At 48.3% G+C, this 22,186-nt stretch overlaps 1 protein-coding gene across 1 annotated transcript; it reads right to left on the bottom strand.

Moving 5' to 3' along the window:
- Positions 1-732: 732 nt before the first annotated feature.
- Positions 733-9,881, bottom strand: ercc4 (excision repair cross-complementation group 4). Its single transcript, XM_069180654.1, has 11 exons — positions 9,179-9,881; positions 8,075-8,255; positions 7,619-7,814; positions 7,129-7,336; positions 6,580-6,760; positions 5,586-5,720; positions 4,873-4,977; positions 3,879-4,479; positions 3,033-3,125; positions 2,549-2,661; positions 733-1,908 (listed from the first exon to the last, which is right to left on the bottom strand). The coding sequence occupies exons 1-11, from the start codon at positions 9,353-9,355 to the stop codon at positions 1,154-1,156; spliced, it is 2,745 nt and encodes a 914-aa protein (XP_069036755.1). The 5' UTR covers positions 9,356-9,881; the 3' UTR covers positions 733-1,153.
- Between the last annotated feature and the right edge of the window lie 12,305 nt (positions 9,882-22,186).

Below are 22,186 nucleotides of genomic sequence, written 5' to 3'. Positions count from 1 at the left end.
ATGGACGCCGTCTGCCTGCTCATTATAAATGAGCACTTATCCTTATCATCTTGCTCTGTGTTACAATGCACAAACGGGCCGGCTAAACTACAACACCCCAAAAAATAAATAAATAAAACAAAACACAGCCTTTCCATAAAAAAAAACATTTTCATTTACTTTTGTAAACAAACTATACGTCTGTTGGGATGAGAGCATTAATCCAGAAGAGCGAACGAGCGGGATTATTTGTGCCTGTTCTAACCTCTGACCTCCTGTATTGTTTCTTAACCTGCCCTATATTGAGGCCCATTCAGGAGCAGCTCAAGTTTATGCATGCTGCCAGAGGACTAGTGCTAATCAATATATTAGAGTAGAGATTAGAGATCATATATATATATATTAGAGTAGATATTAGAATAGAGTGATGTGCAATGTTTTTCTTATTTGTAAAAGAATAATGGACAATGTTTATGTTTTTTTTGTTTGCATTCTAATTAAATGGACAGCAGTGCTGGGTGCCCGTAAAGAAATTCCCTCGGGGGACAATACAAATCTTATCTTGTATTGTGCGCAGTTCTTAATAAAGGCTCCGATTTGCAGGTTGGATTTTCCTCTGTTCTTGAGGCTCTACTTCCACCTAGCGGCGGTATACATCACCCGCGAGCGGCGCGGACAGGAAGGCCGAGATTCGGCCGCGGATCGATGGGAAATTCTGTGGTGCTGCACCAGTAACCACACGGTTGATCCAGCTCATCTTAGCTCGTCTTTATTTAGTTCATGTATATCCGCAGGGGGTGCGTCAGCTCCCCCGTGGGGAATAAAACGCTTGGAAAGTCCGACAGGGCACCGGCACCAAAAAAAAAAGGACATTTTTCAACTTCATGAAGCTCGTCTAAAAGCTACAAAACACACAAGACTTTTTTTTTTAAAAAATAAGAAACCTAGAAATGGATCTCCCACCTTCTAGGATCCGACACTATCAAGATCTGCAGGCTCTCTAGATGGGCAACGTGCCCTGGGGCCCCCGGAAGCGCCGCTGGGGGCCCCTTGTCCTGGAGCCATTCCCCAGAGTCCGCGGGACGCCAGGCAGGGCGCCCCGCTTCCCGAAACGTCCCGCCAGTTTCGCCCACCAGCCAGGCCCCCACTGGTGCTGCCCCACTGCCGGACACGGTCACCTCCTGCCCTGCGCCTCCCCCTTGCCCCCGCGCGCGGGCTGCAGGCCGCTCGCCGTGCCGTGGAGGAACTGGTGCAGGAGCCGGGCGTTGGCGGCGCTGCCCAGGATCTCCGCCAGCCGGTCCCGGCTCAGGGCGGCCAGCTCGGCCAGGCTGCCCGCGTGCCTCATCAGCGCCGGGCAGTTCTGGGCGCCGACGCCGGGCATCCTGAGCAGGAAGTCGTGGGGGCCCGGGTTGTAGAGGGCGGCGGCCTCGGGCACGGTGTCGGAGTCGGCGCCGACGGCCTGGGCGGCGCCGGCGCTGGGCTCGGGCCGGCCCCGCTTCAGCTCCTGGAAGAGCTCGGCGGCGGCGTGGGGCGAGGGGCACCAGAGCAGGCGCAGCCGCGGGAAGTGGAGGGTGAGCAGGGCGAGCCGGGAGGTAACGTCGCCGGCGGAGATCTCCAGGCGCAGCTCGCCGCGCCCCACCAGCGAGAAGGGCCGGCCCGGGTCGAACTCCACCAGCAGCACGGGCCGGCGGTAGAAGCGGCACATGGCCAGGCACTGGGAGTAGAGCCGGCCGCTGCCCAGCGAGCCGATCAGGTCGCTGACGCTCTTGCGCTCCACGCAGGTGTCCGGGCACAGGATGTAGTCGCCCACCTCCAGGGTGACCGGCTCGATGTCCAGCCCCCGCCGGTGCAGCAGGGAGGGCAGCTCGCTCCGGAACTCCCGCATGTCCACCACCACCCGCTGGGAGGCCGCTGGCTCCTCCTGGCCGCCTGCCGGACACGCGAGAGGGGCTGGTCAGAGGGGGGGAGGGGAGGGGGACTCTCGCCAGTGTCTTGACCGGAAAAAACCTCAGATCCCGCCTTTCGAACCCGGATCCGGGCGTTCTCGTCTTTCGCGAGGCGGAGGAAGCGTCCCGCCGGGGACCAGCGGATGTTATCCCCAGGGGGGGGCCACCGGAGGGGGCACAGTAACTGAGCAAAGACCCATCGCGGTCGTCCGATAGACCGCCGCGGCCAAACTGCAGGCAGATGACTGGCCTCTCTCTAACAAACAGCGGAAACTGATGTCACGTAGCGTGTTGAAAAACTAAATAAATCGGGAGCGGTGTAGGGGGTGGCTCATGAACCACTGGCGCACGGAAAAGCGCGAGAAGGCGAGGCTCGGGAACGACAGGACTGGCCGGTTCCCGACTGGGTGGCAGTGGGGATCCATGGAGTCCACAGCTCAGGGCTCATTTCCAGGCCCCCTGCTCACCTCTGCGCTGTGTCTTACTTACAGTAGGCGCAGGCGGTACTCTCGGGTTTGGCGTTTAGCGATTGGCGGCCCGGCGCACCGAGAATCCGCGAACGTGGGGCGCGTGTTCTCACGGCTGCAGACGGGGGTCGGCGTGCGCGAGACCGCAAGACGTGCCTGCTTTGCGCGTGCTGGTGGAGGCGCTGGCGGGCTCGGCGTTTCGGACGAGGTCCAGGTTGGTGTCTCCCCTGCCCTCTCTCTCCTCCGGGACCACCATGCTGGCCTTCTCCCTGAGCAAGCCCACCCGGCAAGGGAAAAACACAGCCCTCGGATTCAGACCCCCAGCACTAAGGCATCTCCCTCTCACACACACTCTCAAACAGCAGGCTGCACGCTCCCGGTCTGCGCCGGCTCTGGAAACCATGATACACGTCTGAGAGTCTCAATCCAAGCAACCAGTTACTGTTCTGACATTCCCATGCGGACATACAGAAATCAGCCTTCGATTTAGAAAGGACAGAGCAAAAAAGATTCAGTTGTTCTGGCATCCAATCATGGTAGATATTCGCTGCTCAATCAGCCGGAACTCTGAGCAAATGGCTGCTTGATTCACTGGAACACTTATCACTTTTACTCCTGCTTTTTCAGCAGCAACACTCACCTGATCAGGTGCTCGAAGGCTTGCTTCTCTTTGCGCAGGGCTGTCAGGTACCTCTGCTCCTCAGTGGAACCGCCATAGATCAGAAAATAAACCCTGGGGAGGCAGGTGAGACTCTTCAGGTCAGAATTAACATTCTGTGTAATATCAGAGTGTGGACAAAAGCACACGACACACAAAGTGTTCTTCAATCCTCTCGGAGGCACCAAAGGATCATCCTGCTCTGAGTGACCCCCGCCAGCCTTTAACTTTTAACAGTCAAATAAATGATAAACTGAGTTGAACCAGTGAACCACGAGTGAAAACTACTAGTACATTTCAAAAGCGCATTTAAAACCAAGAACAGGAGGCACTTCTTCACCTCTGGGCAAAGACAGAGGGTGGTGGGAGTGAGGAACAAGATACCCAGCCATGCTGTTGAAGCCGATACCCTGGCTTCCTACAAAAAACAGCTGGCTGAGATCCTGGGATCAATGAACTACTGACTACGAAACGGGCTAGACGAGCCGAATTTAACAAGCCTTCTCATGGTGTTATGTTCTAGCCCTTATCCAGCAGGTTCTACAGAGAGTTACTGAACTGTAAGCTGCTCAAGACATGGAACGAATGAGCGGTGTTCAGTTAAACGGATGATTTGTAATTTGGGGATCAATTTCGGGAACAAGATCCCGAAGATTCTCTAGTCCTCTGGGATCACAGCACCCTTAAACGAACAGACCGCCTCCTGAATTGGTCAAACACGAGCAAGTGACGCTCATCCTGAAGAAACAGAGCAGGGGGCGAGCTGGGAGCTGAAGGGGCTGTGTGGAACGGGACAGGTCTGACGCGCTGGGCTGGAGCTCTGAGCACCTGAGTGGCTGGCCGGGCCGGCTGGCTTTGTAGACCTCCAGCTGGCGCACGAAGGGCAGCTCGGCGTCATACAGGACCACGTAGTGCGGCTCCACCTCGTGCAGTACCCGCGTCAGGCTGTAGGGGTCGCTGCAGCCCAGCAGTGGGTGGATAACGGTCAGGGGCTCCTTCATGACGCCGTAGTAGGAGTCCGAGGACAGGTTAAGGATCAGCCCTTCCTCCTCCTCCTCCTCCTCTCCCTCTTCCTCCTCCGGCATCCCTTCCTCCTCGTCTGCGCTGCTGCCCATCGGCTCCCTCTCTGCCGGCCCATCCTCCCTGCTGTCTCCCTTCCCCACCATCTGGGTCAGGGTGAGCGCGGGCTTCTTGCTCTGCTTTTTCCCAGCTTGGGCTCTGGGCTTCTTGGCCTTGGTGCCGCCTTCTGCTCCTCTCTTGCCCTTGGCTTTGGCCGGGACTCTCTTCTCCCCGTTCAGCTCCAGCAGCGCCTCCTTCCTGCCGAAGGTGCGACTGTACAGCCGGTTTAGCAGAGCCTCTGGGCCACGGGTCACATACTCCTGCAGCTGGGCACAGGTCCGATCGTCACTGGCACAGATCAGAACCCTCCCTAGGGACCGGGACAAGACACGGGAGCATCTTTAACGTGTTCCTTTCTGGAACTAGCAAAGCAGCAGACGCAAAACGCAATCTCTCCGATCAGCAGGAGCTGATCAGAGAGATTAATCACCCTTTAATTAAAAAGATCCAAGATGGTTCGCTCAGTGCTATCAGTGAATTTACGCCCCAAACCCTCAAAGACAAATTGAGCCTTTTTACTTATTTTAAATAATCTAACAGAATTTTTGCTAAATTCCTCAGATGAAGATTGGAAGATCGAAACCCATCATTAATCAAATCTTTATTAGGCTCACTGATCCAGTTTATCTAGTGTTTATGTATATCGGCCGCAGTGTGGTCCCGTACTTCCTCCAGTAAGGCAGGACCTGTGCTTCTGTCTGACCTGGGCCGAGCTCGGAGCTGCTGTTCTCCTTCTCGATCTCCTGCAGCACCTCTGTCAGCGCCTCCCACTTGGGGCTCTTCTCCAGCACCAGCTCCTTCTTCACTTCTGCAACACACACGCACGCAGGATGTTAGCGTCACAACCCAAAAGTGACAAAGAGGCCACAAGTGGAAGCTATGGGGAAGTGTATTTAAAACTCAGCACAGAAAGCACTTTGTGTGCTCCTGTATGGACTGGCGGTTAGGATCCTGGGTTTTCAGCCAGACAGTCCGAATTGAATTTCTATGCAAACGGCTGCAGGAGTATGCCACAATGAGCTTCCCCGCCATATTGCTGAGGCCGACACCCTGGCTTAGTCCTCAATCTACACTTTCCTAGGCATACAAATGTACACAGATTTCAGCTCAGAGTGCAAAACCTCAAAACTAAACGGAACCGAAGTGCATACATTTTGCTCCATGGAGATATTTTTAACACCCAGCGACGTCCTGTGTAGCAGCCAATCAACACATTTTTCCTGCCCTTTGCTTTCAAACAAGAAAAACGGAAGCGCAGGCAATAACATAAGCCAAGGGAACTGGGAGGTAAAATATGAGCCACCCTGCTGACACGCACAAACAGGACCCATTTCGGCGCAGTGCGGCAGGCTGGGTGTGAACATCAGCGCTCTAGAAGTGTTGTGTGGTGCGTTGCACGAGCGGTTTTGCGATCACCGGCTTCTCCGTTCTGCTCCTGGTTCGTCGTGGCTCCTGCCTTTTTTTTAAGGCCATCCTTTGGTTCCAGGGTACGGAAAACCCGCGATCGAGCGTTCACAAACATGGACGTGCTGGAGTCCAGGAAGAGCCAGCCTGCAGGAACAGAAGTTTCGACGCACGTTAGCACTTAGCTCTTTAAGTCGGCAATTAGTTTAGACAAGAACGAATAATTTCTATCCCTTTATTTTATTCTGTTGATGCATATTTTTGCACATAACCTGTTACTTTTTTTGTTGTTTTGCACATTGCCTGTTGTTTTTTTTGCACATCGTCTGTTGTTGTTTTTTGCACACTGCCTGTTGTCTCTGTCTTTCTTTTGCTACACAATTGTATTGTTGTTGTTGTGTTTTTTTTTCTCTTTGTACTACTTATGTCCGAGAGCTAGCTAAATAGCATTTCGTTATACCATATACCATGTATATGAGTGTAATGACAATAAACTTGAACTTGAACTTGAACAAAGTCATAACAACGCGTCAGCTTAGAGACTTTCCTACCCTGTGTCCCTGATGCTCTGTGGAGCACATGCCATCCAAGGTCAGCTTTTTAAGACAGTTAAACGGACAATTAACGATGCTCGTCACACATTATGGCTGCTGCTGCACGGAAGGGAGGAATTTAACACCACACCAATCACTGCTGCTTTTCAGAGGGTAAATCATTTTTCTTTCAACTTGAAGAGCAAACATCTTCTACACCTCAACCTACATGGAAACTCCCGCACTGGGTCCAGGCTTCCTTACCTTCAGCTCCCTCACGTTCTACTTGCCAGATGAAGGGTGGTTTCACTGTACAGAATCTGATTTGATATATTTCTGTCTCGCAGGCGCTGTGAGACCCTAGCTCAAACTCTATCTCCTGTTCTACTGTCGTGACAGCCCCAGATTCAACCCCCTCCCCCCCCCCACCTCTCCTGTCCTGCTCTCTCCTCTCTCGCTCCCAGTACTCCTACCGGAGTTGCTCCCGAAGGCCTTCTGGCTGCTGCGCAGGGACTCCAGCAGGTTGAGGAAGGTGACGCAGTCGTACTGGGTGAGGTAGAGGAGCAGGGTGCGCAGGATCTTCAGGTCCTGCACCAGGGACTTGGTCTTCGCCCCCAGCTGGTGCCACAGCGGATCCAGGTAGTGGCGGATTGTCTGCCAAAGCAAAGACAAATCTCAGCTCTGCAGGGTTCGATGTGGGGGGGGGGCAACACTTTTGGTGACGTGCACCTCTTATAAAAAGCAGCAACACTGCGCAAACACATTTATCATTCAATCAACCAACAAGTGAAGAACAATGACCCACAGAAAAAACAGCAGCCGAGTGCAGTGAACACTGAACCGAAGGGGCCTGCCTTCCCTGGCTGTTTCATGAAGACCTGTGGCCTTCCTGGCGGACGGACAAGCTGATTTTGATCTCTTGATTTTCTTCAAGTTTCTCCACACCTCCGGCCAAGCGGTCAGACGGCCCGTTAGCGAGGGTGAGTTCCGAGAGGTGCAGGGCCTGACATCAGCGCTCTCACCTTCTCAAAGGAGCGGCCCAGCGCGTTCTCCAGAGAGAGGTCCTCCACCTCCAGCGTGGGGTTGTAGCGTTTCAGCTCCTTCAGGCAGGCGTTCATGATGTCCAGCACCGAGCTCTGGATGGCGCTCATGCCCGGGGTGAGGGACACACGCAGCTCCACCACGTCCGGCTTGTGTCTGTCCAGCACCGAGTTGACGGCCGCGTGGAACCTGAAACACACAGAGAGGACAGGGGCTCTCGGCGCTGCTGGTATCATTGCTGCGCTGCAGCTGAGCTTGCCAGTGGTTTCCAAAACCCTGTTCTGTTCTGCAGGCCCCCGCCTCACCCTTGATCTTTTGGTTTAGCAGGTGAGGATGCTGGGTAGGGGAGGATGATGCTTTGCCTGTGCTCGACAAACTCGTCGTAGGCACCGTGCTTGACCCCTGCCCGATCTGTGCAACTCTCGGTGCCCCTCCAGCCCCGGGCATTCGGAGCGAAGGCCGAGTCTCTACCTGGGCCAGAGGAAGAGCTTCCTGACGAACAGGTTCCTCATGACGCGCTCCACCTGGCAGAAGCCGGAGCTGAAGGCGGTGGGCTTGTCCGTGAAGGCCTTGATGAAGCCTGTCTTGTTCTTCTGTCGGTACAGCCGCAGGATGAAGGCTTCCTGGCAGGATTCGATGATCTTGTGAGCCCGGTACACAAGAATACCTAGAAGCATTTTTTCAAAAATACAGTTATCTATTTAACTTCATTCAGCCCTTCTGCATCATCGGAAAGCGAGAACGATAGTGCCCGTGTCTGCGATGACAGGGAGCACCCTGCGTGGTGACCAAAGGGCATAACAGTTCACACAAGCGGCCGCCTTCAGCCTCTTCACTTCCATCTCGAGACGCAGGCGAACCTGAGCTGCCGAAGAAGAATCTGACCGGCTGTTAAACTCCCGGAAGAGCTGTTCCGACGTGGCTGACCTGTGATGAGGCTGGCGGGAATCTTGTCCGTGAGGAAGTCCACCACGAGGATGCGGCTGGTGACGAAGAGGACGCCGCCCCGGGTGTAGACGTCCAGGCGCTCGCCGCTCGGCACCTCGCTGGTCACCGTCCTGGGGAGGTGGGAGACCCCCTCGGCCCGCAGCTTCTCCGTGAAGAACTCCTGGAAACACACGCGCGCTGGCAGAGGTCACAATATGCTGGGGATTGCAGTTTGGGCTTGTGGGTTTTTTCAGACATTCATGAGTAGAATGAGCAACAGAGAAAGGTGTACCATCACTGGCAAAAACATACCTAACGTACCTTTCTATACACACGAGCACCCACTGACATACCCAATTTATGACGAGGATTCTACAGGATATTGTAAAAACCCAACCAGCACTAGCAAAGTGGCTTATAAAACAACACAAGCCTACTCCGTGCAGACAGGTTTCAAGGCATTGACTGCAGTTACAATACAAAGGATGTAGTTTGTATCTTCTTTAGGCGGTGTTCGGCTTTTAAAAACGTTTGAACCACCACATGAGTGGAAATATAAACGCTATCGACCCTGTCTGTTCATACTCAGTACTGTAGAAATCCATCCATCCATTTTCTAACTGCTTCTTTCAAATCAGGGTCACAGAGGAGCTGGAGCCTGTCCCAGCAAGCAATGGGCTCAAGGCAGGGTACGACCCGGACTGGACGCCAGTCCATCGCAGGACACACACACACAGTAAACATGCCAGAGCCAATTTCCCCAGTGGCCAACTAACCTACCACTGTGTCTTTGGACGGTGGGAGGAAACCCTTGCAAACCCAAAGAGAACATGCAAACTCCACACAGACAGCACCCCAGGAACTGAACCCGAAACACCGCAAGGCAGCGATGCTCAAAGCCCAGTGCAGAAAACTTTCATCATAAACCTTTAATGACAAAGACGCACTGGGCGTATGATTCTATACATATAATATGATTTTATTTGTGGCAAGCCACACAAGCATTTTTAATACGAATGTTACTTTCCCTGCTTATCTTCGGGAACAAGAGCGACCTTCCGAGAAGTGACCCACGAGCGGGACAGAGGTGTACAGCATCCTCACCTGTTCGGGCGTGGTGGTGTTCAGCAACAGCACCAGACTCCCCTCTTCCGAATAGACCCGCAGGAACTGCAGCAGAATCCGGTCAAGGCCCAGACCTTCGGCTGTGACCAGCAGCCCGTTCGAACCGAACAGCGAGAGGAACATCTCGGTCTCGAACTCAAGCAGGGGACCCGTCATTGTGAGCGATCACCCCGCACTCGCCCGGCGGGGGGTCACGGCAAACAGGGGCTTCCTCCACAGACAGGCGGGTCAGACGCTCATATCTGGCGAAAAATAACGAACTGAGCGCAAGAGAGCGAACGTAATCGAGCTACATCAGTGCAGGTCCAAGAAGTACGAAATCGCAGGATTTATTTGGTCAAAGTGGCTGTTGTGGGCTTCGGAATGAACGGTTTACTGAAGGTTTTGTATTGCAAATTATTATGACACTTTCTTTCCGTGCACTTTTTCGAACATACGGACGGCGCTGACATCCCATCGTGTTCTTTGAAAGATCGCTGCGTTTTAAAGAGCTGCATGAAGCAGGCTGAAGGAGGGCATTTTATGTATTCCTTGCAGCATGAAACGACCCGAACATTCATAAAAACGAAGCATCCATCCAGTATTTGAAATTCTCCCCTTTAATTAATGATATTTTAACATCGCCGGCTTTCCCGTTCGCCTGAGACCCCCTGTTTTGAAGTTTCGCCACCAAATCACGTGATTGACACCAGCGGCGGAGCAAGACGGACGCCCTGCAGGGACATTTCGAACGGGAGGCGGAAACAGCGACAGCGACCTCTGCCGGATGGGGGTTAGAACTAAACATCTCAAATATAAGATACCTCTGCTTTTCCTTGTGTCCATCGGTTAGAGAGCGTTGCGTCTGTATTGGCAGATAAGTGCATGTATACGCTTCGGAACACATTCATCTCAAATAATGCCTCGGTCGATTCACGTTATCTTATCCCACGTTCTGGAAAATGATACGGTTCAGAGTAGACTGCATCGTTTTTTGAAAACATGAACAACTGCCTCCACTAGGTGGTGCTATGGTTCTGTTCCGAGGACGAATTAACCTTCGAAGACCTGACCGACGCTGTTACAGCAATAAAACCTTTGCTGGAGAGAGGTATTTCCCCCCACTTTGCTCAGTTTTAAAGTAACTCTGACGAGCTCTGGCCTGTCTCTGCGCCAGGTCGCAGTGCAGAAAACAAAGAAACGGCCCGGCTACAATGCTCGTGTTTTCTAATTAGACTCTGGTTTTCCATGTGGATTTCCTCTCGAGGGGCTGGTGCTGGGGGCGGCTGCTGGCATCACACTCCTCGATGAAGATAATGAGGCTCTGGTGGGGAATATCACTGTCTTGTACGTGGAAGAGTGTAAACCACACCCGATCTGTTCGGTCCAGCCAACATGAACGATCAGTCTCGACAGGGCCAGATTCGAGTCTCCGTATTGTTAGATTCTGGAGTGCTTTCAACGACTTCCAGCTACGCTCTCAGCTTCTTAATTAAAGGAACTGCTTTTCAAATGATTGGATAACACTGCCAAGATGTGGATCTACTGAACACAGGGTGCGAAGAATCCGATTATATAGTCAAACATCACATGATGCACACTGTCGGGATCTGCTCTTCCGATTACATCCGAATCAAATGAAGGCATTGTTATGATGCGCAAGCAACAGTACATAAAAACCGTGCAACCGTGCAACAGGTTAAAAGAGGGGCTCCTTCAACACTAGAACAAAACGCTCATATGACGAAGTGTGACTCATGCGTGCAGTTTTCCTTCCTGCGACGCGCTAATCCGTCAGATAGTAAAAGTAGCAGGCGGCCCCCGCTTCTCTGTCCTAGGAGGTGTGAGACTCAGTCGCTCCCCAGAATAGAGCGAGCAGGTGGGTCTGAGCGGAGGAGGCTGGCCGGGCCTTTCTCTCTCTTTCTCTCTCTGGGAAGGAGTGTGCGTCGGCCGTGCCAGCCTAGACTTTCAGCCGCGTATCTCGGTTGAGCGTGTGGTGACTCATCTCTCTGTTGCCCGCTTTTCAGGTAGTTACCGCTCGCAAGTAGGAGAGACTCAGACACCAGATCTCATGGGGGAGGAGGTGCGGCGGGCGGGCTTCGGGGACTCGGGGTGTCCAGATCGCATCTCCGGGGTGGAGGAGGAAGGAGCCAGCCAGAGCCTACAGCTCCAGCCATTTCCGGGAGTCACGTTTTCCGCAGAGGGTAGCGGTTAGCCGGAGTCTGACCCGGGCTGCGCCCTGGACAGGAACACCAGTTGCTTGCTCTTAAAGCTGAACCTACTGTAACTGGGCAGCGCAGGCTGGTTAAGTCTAGCAAAAAGCTTAACATGATGCATTCGTCTAAGACAGGACTGGACGGCAGTCCAGGCGCTGGGCACAAACACTCTCCTGGCGTGCACAGAGGACCTGTAAGTAGACTGATATACTGTCTCACCCTTGCTAAAAGAAGAGGCTTGCATATAGCTGGACTCACAAGACTCCAAACTCACGCGTCTCACGAATATATGAGACAGCGGCTTGTGCTGACACCAGTTTACTGCCAATACCGACAGTTACTGGAAAATAAATAAAACCCACAATCCGGCAGATGTCTGTAAAAGCCAACCAAACCCCACTTGTGTTATATCTACTGAAACAAGGGGGGCGGTCAATTGATGGGTTGAGAGGTCATTTGAAAGCGGAGCTCCAGTAGGGGCAGTCCGGGCAGAGAGATGCGATACCTGCTGGGGTATGTGAACAAGCAGAGTCCGAGACGGAGAGGGTATCACTCGGAGTGATACCTAAGCAACTGTATCGTCCCATCCCCGAAAGTGTCTCAATTCAGCTGCCTGCAGCAACCAACGGGCGTCCTCATTCAGTATTACTTCGGGCTGGTCGCATGATCTTACACAACAGAATCTTTTAGCGGTTTGGGTTCGGAAAGAGAGATAAAACGACACTTCATTTCACACACACATTCGGGGAGCGCCTTGCCTCCGAGGTGCGGGTACCCCAGGAGCCCGATGGCAACCGGTTGATTGGAGGGGGTTTTGGGAAGGGACACGTCAGGGTAGACACAAGAGAAACACCGGCACTGGAGTCAACACTGGCGACAAGTACTTTCAAACGCCTTTCCCCTCGTATTTCTAATCACTTCGACACGTGTAACGCCTTTGCGAAACACTTGGAGAATTAATAACGTGGGGGGAAATTAAGAAGGTATTAAGCACAGACTGCCGGTGCAGGAACAATGGAGGCGGCTTCACTGAAATAGCCCCGTTGTTCGCTAAACCGATTACTTGAAGAGCTCTCTTCCCTATCCCAGCAGAGCGTGAAATTCCCTTGTATTTGTAATTACCGGCTAACTCAATCAACGGCGCTTAGTAAACTAGTGGGAAAGAAGAAAAAAAACAGACCAGAAAAATGAGGCGAGATGTTTTACTCGTCAGTGTTTTGGGGACACCGGCGACCACCGGTTGAAACATTATAAATACTGATTATCGTAGCGAAATCCTCCCTGGACCTGTCATGGCCGTGCTGAGCGCGTCGTAATAGGCGATGATTTGTTGGGTAAATAACATAAAAAACAATTAAATCAGTAGTTTACAAGCTCCAACAGCTTTATGTACAAAGCCTGTCAGGCTTTTGAGCACAATTAATCATTTTGAAGAAACAGCTTTGTTACCGAGACCGCGGTTGTCTTGCTTGCGGATGAGCTACTCTGAAAATGTGAAAGGGAGGGGTGGGTGGTGTAAAGGCAATTAGGCGCCCTGGTCTCCGAGACGAGGCTGGTAGTTACCTGCAACAGCGGCGTTTGTGTCATTGCGGGGCATTGTGGGTCGACCGCCCGGGCAGGTTCGGGCGTCCGGCCAGGAGCACCGCCGTCTCCGGGGCCGAGGGAGGTTCTTCCCCTTAATACGTGATTTTGCACGTCAGAGTTTTCAGACGCGTGAAGCAATTACAAGAGCAACTCGCATGCGCATAAAAAAACAAAAAACAAAATAATCATTTGTAAAGAGACGATGATTACGAAAAACAAGACGAAGACGGTGGCGTACTGTACCCAGACTGTACTCAGATCTACTGTACTCAGACTGTACTCAGACCTACTGTACTCACAGTGCACTCAGACCCTACTGTACTCAGACTGTACTCAGTTTCAAAGACAGAAGTCTATAACGTCCCCAGTTCAAGACATGCCAAGTACGCATGGACGCCTGTTTACATCTATTACACATCTGGTCTAAAGTAGTAAACTAACTAGTAAAGTAAAATAACCTATTCTACAGCCTTGGGACATTTCATATAATGGCGATCTTACAGTTTCAAAGTGCACAATCGCTTTTAATGATATGAGTCGGCATGATAGGGCTGAGCCCCATCTGATCAGAGGTTGTTTATGTGTCTTTATTGTGAAAATAAAGCATTTGTCAGTCAACGCTGCGTCTCCGAACCCGGAATTTCAAGAGAGGGGGACAGAGGTGTACTGTCCCGTTGTGGCCACTAGAGAGCAGCAGAACACTGCCAGTCCCGGGTGTACACTAAAGGACATCTTTTGTTTCTGGGACAATGTTTAAATTGAGAAGTGATATTCAAGTCAAACAGCCTTGCACGCTCCAGGCTGGTGTGTTGTGGCCATTGGATTCTAAGCTCAGGTTCCCCCAAATGCTGTGTCCCCCAGACTGCCACGACTGGAACCTGAGGCTACAGACTTCTAGTCACATGGCTAGCCTCGCTACATAACAGCTGCCTTTTCCGGCATGACACCTGCATGCTTGCATACCAACAGGGCCTGGGATCTGATCATGGAGGACTAAAGTTATTCAGGTTTTTGTCCTGACCTGAGTTCCTCTCTTGAGCTACTCGTTCGCCTGATTTGGTCAGTATTCTGGCTTTCCCCCGTCTTTGGCAGATGGTGAGCAGAACCTGCAACTCGATTTAAGAAAGCCTTAACAAATATGAATATAGTTCTCCTTTCCTATAAAATAAATAATGCCAGCAGCCTGCAGAAGTTAAAGGAGGTGCCCCCTCTCTCTTCTTGACTGTGTTCCCCTTTAAACCCTAGAGGAGATGATTCTGGAGTGAGTGAGGTGCCGAAAGCTGTTTTCTTGTCTTCCTGACTGGAGCACTGGTTCCCACTTGCTTGCCTGAATAGCAAATGAGTGCAGTGAGCGCCTGAGAGCAGCTCATTCCAGAAGAAGTGCTGAACATTCAGAAGCTGACCCAAAGGCTTCTTTGTATGAGAGGAGGAAGGGACTGTGTTAGAAAGTTTTCTTTTTCGTTCACGTGTTCATGAAAGGCAGACAAAATCGCACAACAGAGCCAGCGCAGCTCTAAAGAGGAGCTGCCTCGTGTGTTAACAGCTGTCAGATGCTCTGGGAGCTCTTCCTAAAATTTCAGACAGCTGCGGGTACATTTTTTGTCACACGCTCTGAGTGCAGGGCTTTTTTTTTCTCTTTGAAATGCTCTTCCAAGACTTGCAAATTAGTTTTTGTCGTGTGGACGGGCTCAGGTTAGTGGCAGAGGAGGGGGGCAGTAATTCTTACAGTTCTGCCACAGTTCAACCACACACAGCCTCCTGTACCAGCAGCTCCTGACACTGGCAGCTCCTGCATCAGCAGCTCCTGTACTGGCTGCTCATGCACCAGCTGCTCCTGTACTGGCTGCTCCTGCACTGGCAGCTCTTGCACTGGCAGCTCCTGCACTGGCAGCTCCTGGCACTGGCACTCAGGAGAGCAGCGAGGCTTCTTCGCAGGCGTCTCTGTCGTCTCCTGGACATGGAAGTGTCAAGGCAAGGTCGCTAATCACAGCTCAGTGAAGAATGAAGAGAAAAGTCATGCAAATAATAGGTAAAAAATGAGACATCCTGCTGTGGGCTTTCCAGAGTCATATTAGAAGAGCACGGCTTCTCTTCCACCCCTAGCCTGTTCTGAATTTTATGACTGACTTTCCTGAACATTAGATGGACACAAGGTTGTTACCTGGAATTACCAGCTGGTCAGAAAGATGCTGTCGGTCGCAGATGCCATTTTCTGTCAGACTGTGTTCATTATTGACACAGAAAGATGCCTGAAGGGATGATATACAGTGTGGTGATTATAATAAGTATCAATTCCTACACTCACTCATTATATACACTATAGCGGTCTGGGTTTTCCTCGTTTATTTTACAATGTCCAAATGCAATCAGATCTAGTTCCCCTTCTGGATAAAATGTACTGTATCAGTTGCCCTCTGAATACAGATGATGTTTTCATCATTATTAACCATCATTCTGCAGCTCTACTGGAACAACCAGAAACCAGAATGAGAGAATCCACATGCATCCCGATCCCGAGTCAGACGCAACCTGCAGGACTGAAACAGACTCTGACCGGAGTCACTTGTAAACCGTGATCAGGTGATTCAGGAAACAAAAACCCTGAGGCTGGGAAACCTCATATGAAAAGCAGCTCCTCTTATTTTACAGTCAGAAGGTTAAGTTTTTAATCAGGAAACAGAAGTGGCCGAAGACTTATTTAAAGGACTGCGATGGAGTGGTGTCTGGAACAGGTGTATCTCACCTTGTGCCCATTGCTTGGGGATAGGCTTCGACCCTGGATTGGATAAAGTGTTTTAAAGTGGATGGACGTTTAAAAGGAACAGTCACGTGACCAAAAAATGCAGGAGGCTACGTATACGGGCAACCTAGAGTTCAAAAGGAAAACAATTTGCCTTCTAAGCTTTTTTGATACGGTTCAGCGTGCCATCTTGTTCCTTTCTGCAACTGCTACATGAGTTAACTGCTCTATCTCTTGCACCAAGAGGAAGGGAATATTGCATTTTCACAGACGCTCATAACACATCCGATGAGCACACAGAGCATTTTTGACCTGGCCAGAATGCAGAACAGATCTCGTCCTGAAAGGAGGAGGCTGGGCCGGGCTGTGCACACTCAGTGTGTCCATGAGGCAGTGTAGCCCTGGATCGACACAGTGAGACTGAAATCATCATGTCACCAAAGCCTGCTGTCTCAAGCAGTGCATTTCCAAAACACATTACAAATTGGGATGTGATTTGGGAATAGAGATTTTTTTCCCCCAAGTAAAAATGACAAAATAAATATGCAGTGAATTTCTTTAATTAAACTGTAATTGCAGACTAATTAGTTTCCTATAAGCAAATCTGCTCGACATACTTACTGATTGTTCGTACGTCTGAAACATCTGAGAGCCTGTCGTAATAAATGGCTATACGTTACCTTTCAAATTTGTCGACCATCTGTTGTAGTACTCTGTGTTTGCTGATTAATGTGCTTTAAATAGCTTTGCACTGCTGAGTAAAGATACAAATCAAATATGGAACTAATTACAGAGCTTATTATGTTCTGGAGCTGGAGCAGACAGAATGCAAGGCTCATCTAATTTAGCTGACCAGTGTGAAATTGCTTTCTACAGATTGCTGATATAGGTATGTACGACTGCAGTTCATATAGTTCTGGAATTAAATCTGGGATTAAAATTTCACTGACAGTTTTACCAGACCTGACTGTGATGCCAGTCAAGCTAGAGAAGATCCATGGGGACCCTCATCTAGCTCATATTATCTCAGGAGACACAGTTTTGCACTTTTACAGCACACGGTCTCTCGGTCAACCTCTGCTTGGCCTTTCCAGGCAACCTAGGTGATAGAGAGAAAATTGATCAGATGAGCACATCATTTCTGCAAGTGCTCTATGATTTTACCATATATATTCTTCGTTCTATTATCTTTGTTTGATGAATGTTATTCTTTATGGTGCCTCTGTATGCCATACAGCACTGTCACAATGGTTTCTGTGGTGCTTTCCTGCACCTTTATTCTTTAAAGCACCTTAACCATGGTAGTCAGAGTAAAACTTTATAAACCTATATGCAGCACAGATACTAATGTCTACATCACTCCTCTTTCAGGCTTTGTCAATTTCCTGCTATGGTTCTCCAGCAAGATCTGATTACTCTGCTGACTGGGGTCTGAAATAAAACTCCTGGGGTCCTGCTCGTATTCAGACAGTGCAGTGTGAGCACTGGTGCACGCAGGGTATCCAGGAAGGCTAGCTAGGTATTACGTCATTCCTTTAAGTCCATGCGTAAGCGTACACTCCAGCATTCAAATGCGGACTTCAGCAATGACGAGGCAGCACCAATAGGGAAATTTCCCTGCTGCTGAAATCCAGACCGAATCGATTTCAGATTTATAAGCTGCTCTCCTGGTGTTGAAATCTGCACCCCTCTGTGGTCGTCCCCCCAGGAGAGCAGTTTATGAATCTGAAATCGATCCGGTCTGGATTTCAGGCTTGCGTAAAGGCCAAACTGAGAAGCACATTGTGGCTTGATGATCAAAGCTTAACTTCAAATGAGCTTTTTCTCCGCCATGAAGTAAAACACATGCCCACAGACTTTCCTCCCCTTTGTCCCAATCAGGGAGTGTTTACACCAGTGACTTATTGGCTAGAGCATTAAAGCACGTGTTACAGAGCAGGGGAGTGACGTTCAGACAGCTGGCCAGCACCACTAAAGGAGCTCTGAAGGAATTCAACATCACCTGCTTCCTCGGAGGGTCTCTCTTATCCTTTAATTTGAGTTTACGTGCTTTAACGGTCATTAAAATATGAATGAAGAACAGTGAGGAAAGTAGCTAAGCCATTCCCTTCCCTCCTTCACTCTCAGATTATTCTGCATGAAGAGAAGCCCACAGACTGTGAGCAGAGAGAAAACCGACGACAGCTGAGTTTATTTACTTAATGTGCCGCCTAACATACAAAGTATGAGACCTACTTTTCAGGAAGCTGTTTATCTCCTGCCACAGTCTAAGACCCCTTTTAGCTAAAAGCCCTGTCTTGTTTATTTTAACGGCTTTCAGGCTGAATAAAAGGAAAGCTGACAACAAGAAAGTGTAAGAAAAGAAATGAGGATCTGCAGAATTTACCAGCCTGATGTTCACAACTGCGTCCCTCTGCCTCTTGTGCTGGCAGGAAGCTAATCGGGGGGAGACGGGAAAGGAAATTTGCAGTGTAAACGAAAACAGAAGAAAAACAAATTAACATTTTGACATTCATGAAATACAGCAGAGACATACAGGAGTAGCCATTCAGAGAAACAGGATGAATATTTCGTTGCACCTCGGTGAGGTCTGAGAGAGACTCTAAATATTGGAATGTTACTTTCAAAACATGTAGAAAGACTGTGCTTTGAAAAACACAGACACTTTCATTTGCACATTAAGGGTGAAGAGTTGCCACTAAAAAGTGCTGATGTCATTCAACAACATTGCTAAAGTATTTTTTGTCTGACTTCTGAAAGCTTGAAGTTCAACTTCAGCTTTAAAAGCAAATACGAAATTAATATTTTTCCAAACATCTGTAACAGTGATTTACACAGTGTCAATCAGCACTTTCATTATTCTTTCCTGATAATCAGAGACTGCAATTTTGTAGGTATAAAAATGTCTTAAAAGTGAAAATGGGTGAGACAACTGTGATATATAGAATGTGCATATTTTGTACAGCCTTTTGATTAAGAGATGCAATTTTGTTTTGTATCAACATGTCCTGTCCTGTCAGATAAATAAGTGTAATGTGTACTTTATAAGTCATTCATTTGTAACTTGTTTTTGCAATGCACTGCTTGAGACAGAAGGATCAACTGGCGTGCTAATTTCTGGTTTAAAGTGTTGTTAGATAAGTGAAGTATAGATGAACCCTATCTTCCCCCTCGTCATTATCTGCTGGCTTTTCCCTAACTTTATTAAACACATGAAATATCCATCCTTATTGATATTTGTACCTGCTGTAGTTAGTAAATGTCTGAACAAAGCAATGTAGGTGAAAAAACCCTTTCCCTTTCCTGAGATGTTAGGTCATCTGAAATTACAGTTTTGCTAAAAAACAAAATCACAACATACAACTTCAAAGCTGACAACAGGAGGCACAAACATTTGGAAATGTACAGAACAAACTGCTGCACTGTATTGAGGATTCCCTGAAAATTAGTTGAATTACTTGTTATTTGATCTGTGTAAATGAAGAAAAATAATTTGTGCTTCTTGAACTCTAGAGATATTTGAGCAAATCCCTGACATGTGTTTGAATGGTCATGACTATTTGCATCACCAGCATAAGTCTCTGCTGGGAATGATATCCACAGCTCTGTAGGGATGGACTCTGCAGGAGAGAGAGAAGACCATAACAGCATTCCCAGCTCACCTTGTGTCACAGGTGATTATGATGCGGAGAGCTGTGGGCTTCAGAACAGGGGGCTGTTTAATTGTGGTGAAGATGCAGAATGAGCACTGGGAAATTTTGTCTAATGGGCTGTGCAGCACAACAAAGGAACATTAAATATATTTCTTGCAAGTCTCTTCAACTAAGTCCTTGCACACTTTTGAAAGTGAAACTGCTGCCAGGAGGCACCTATTAGCATCTCAATTAGCAATTTTTTTTAAAAGGAGCTCAGTGAAGCATAGATTGTTCATGATCCAGTATGGGTGAGGCAAATTCCTCTCTTATATAACAAGGAGATTATATAAGAAGTGGAATTTGGGGGAATTTTATTTTTTTTGACATTTTCCCAGAAATCTGCAGTGTTTATTTTAAACTGGAAACTGAAAAAGGAACGGTCATAAATTGATTGATGCAAATTTTGCACAAAGATTTTGTGCTCTAAAATCCTTTGCAATAAGCTTGCCTGCACTTCTGTGTCTATACTGCAAGTGAACTATATCAGTGAGTCTGTGGACTGCTTTGAAACAGACACAAAGTAGTAGAAAAGAAATGTTAATTGTACACAGACAAATTGATAGAAAGAGACTGAAAGATTGAAGATCAGCTTCTAAGTCTTTCATGCCCCTATTCCTTCAGAGATATAATATCTACACTGTGTTTTATAGTCAAAATTCAACAGTGATATTGGTCTACAATGTTCTGTATGGTAGTTGCAATGCCATGCCTTTAAATGAATAGAATAGCGTTTATAATTCAGTAGTTGCAAAGGTCTATAATTTACTTGTTTCATAGCTTTAATAGAGCAACAAGCAGTTTATTACAAGCATTCTGAATTTTAAATGTTTTTTTTTTTCGATATTGTACTTACCTTCAGTTAACAGTCATTGCATCTTTGTTTGGTTCCAATTGAGCAAAACTTATTAATTCGCCTCTGGGTGAAGGGTGTTCATCATTGTTAATCAGAATTCTTCTATTTTAACGTATATTTGTTTTTATTCACTTTACAAAACACATTGTCAGAATGTCCTTTTCAGCAGCTGGCAAAAATAAATGCGCAACAAACACATGTACAGTAGGAGCTGGTAAACGGCAGGACAAAAGATAAGAGAACAAGGCTCTGGGATTAGAGATCAGCCTTAGCTGAAAACGTGAGGAGACTAAACTCTCTGGCAATAATTGAAGAGGTTTTGTGTTTTTACCTGAGAAACAGAAACAGACAAATACAAGTTTAAGAGATGTCAGGTGACAAAAAATAAATAGTGAAAATGTGGAACACTGTAGCATATGGTATTGTAGCAGTAACTCAAAAGTGATGGGTGTCAGTAGTATTAATGGTCTACAAAGTCTTTTTGTTGTAATTCAATAACAGTTTCAGTTTAATAATGTACTACGTTGTCGAAGCAGTATTCCTAATTCTTAAGAATACATGTGTATAGCGCACTTTATCTGTAGTTCAACAGTGATAGTGTTCTCGTAAAGACGTTGTACTTTTCAATATTCCAGTTGGGTTGCTAATTGAACAGGCAGTTCCTATTAAACAGGTGCTTATTAAACAGATTGCACTGGGAACATGTAATGAGTAATGGGTAATTGGTAATTGTTTTTTTTTCATTTGAGAGACCAAAAGCATGACAGGAATTCTTTTAAGTACAATGAAGCTTTGCAAGCAGAGAACATGTTCTGATGCTAGTGTGGAGAAAACTGTTTTTACAGTCACATAAAAAATAACTACCCTCCTACAAAAATGCGTATCTGAGGACAGTGCCCAAGAACTCCATTCAGGAGGACCAAATCCACCTGTCAATGAGATCGGGGCAGTAAGAGGTCTGTATTCTCTAGTGCTTGTCTGTGAAGAGCAGGCTCATCCTTTTCCTTTTCCATGCAGAAACACAGAGCCAGGCACTTGCTGGACCACTTGGGATTCATTTCAGTTTCCTCACTTTCAGAAGCTCCCAGGAAGTATGAGAGAAATAATGGGTTTTATTGACAATAATTAGGCAGAAGTCATCCAATTACTTGGATTAACTAGTACTGTTCTTTTTTTATTGTTTTTCCAATGCACTCATTGTCGTTATTTTTTCTTTGGGGAAATAAGGAGATGGAAATTGCTAAGCAACACATCTCCAAGGAATTGACTGACAAAACAGAAAACAATATACAGCAACCTCCTAATGGGAGCCACAGGACACTGAGAGATGAGCAGTCTCCTGTGGTTCCATTAGAAGCCGCAGAGGGAAACTGTAGTCTATACCAGTGTAAAAAACTTCTCACGATGTGAATGAAGAAGCTGGATGTATTTTTTCCAAAAATCTTAAATTTATTATTAGTTATATATATATAACTAATAATTCTTAGCTGTAGAATTTCATTCATGTTCCTCTGATGTGGAGATGTGAGGTCTGCAGTGCTCTTGATTTGTGGAATGTTGTCGGTTCTTACTGCCGGGTCTGTAATAGGAGTTGCAGGAATGCCCAGCGGACTGCGAGACTGTGAGTTCAGGGGCTTGACTGCACCGACACTGGGGCTGCTGCTTCGAGCCCAGAGACACATGGTGTGACCGAATGCCAGCCACCCCCTTCACACCCAGTCAGCCATTGCCATGACATCAGCGCCATCGTGAACCTCTGTCTCGACGACTGGCAATTCCGATTCATCCGACAGAAAAAAATCACATTTAGTTTTCGATAGCACCTTTCATCACAATGACACTTGTGACGAAATCGAGAATGACGTAACTCAATAGATCAATAAATAGAAAGAGAGCAGATATAATTTGGTCTTTGCTGAC

The sequence above is a fragment of the Lepisosteus oculatus genome, chromosome 19 (assembly GCF_040954835.1).
Source record: "Lepisosteus oculatus isolate fLepOcu1 chromosome 19, fLepOcu1.hap2, whole genome shotgun sequence".
Taxonomy (NCBI): domain Eukaryota; kingdom Metazoa; phylum Chordata; class Actinopteri; order Semionotiformes; family Lepisosteidae; genus Lepisosteus; species Lepisosteus oculatus.
This window is presented reverse-complemented; position numbering and strand designations above follow the sequence as displayed.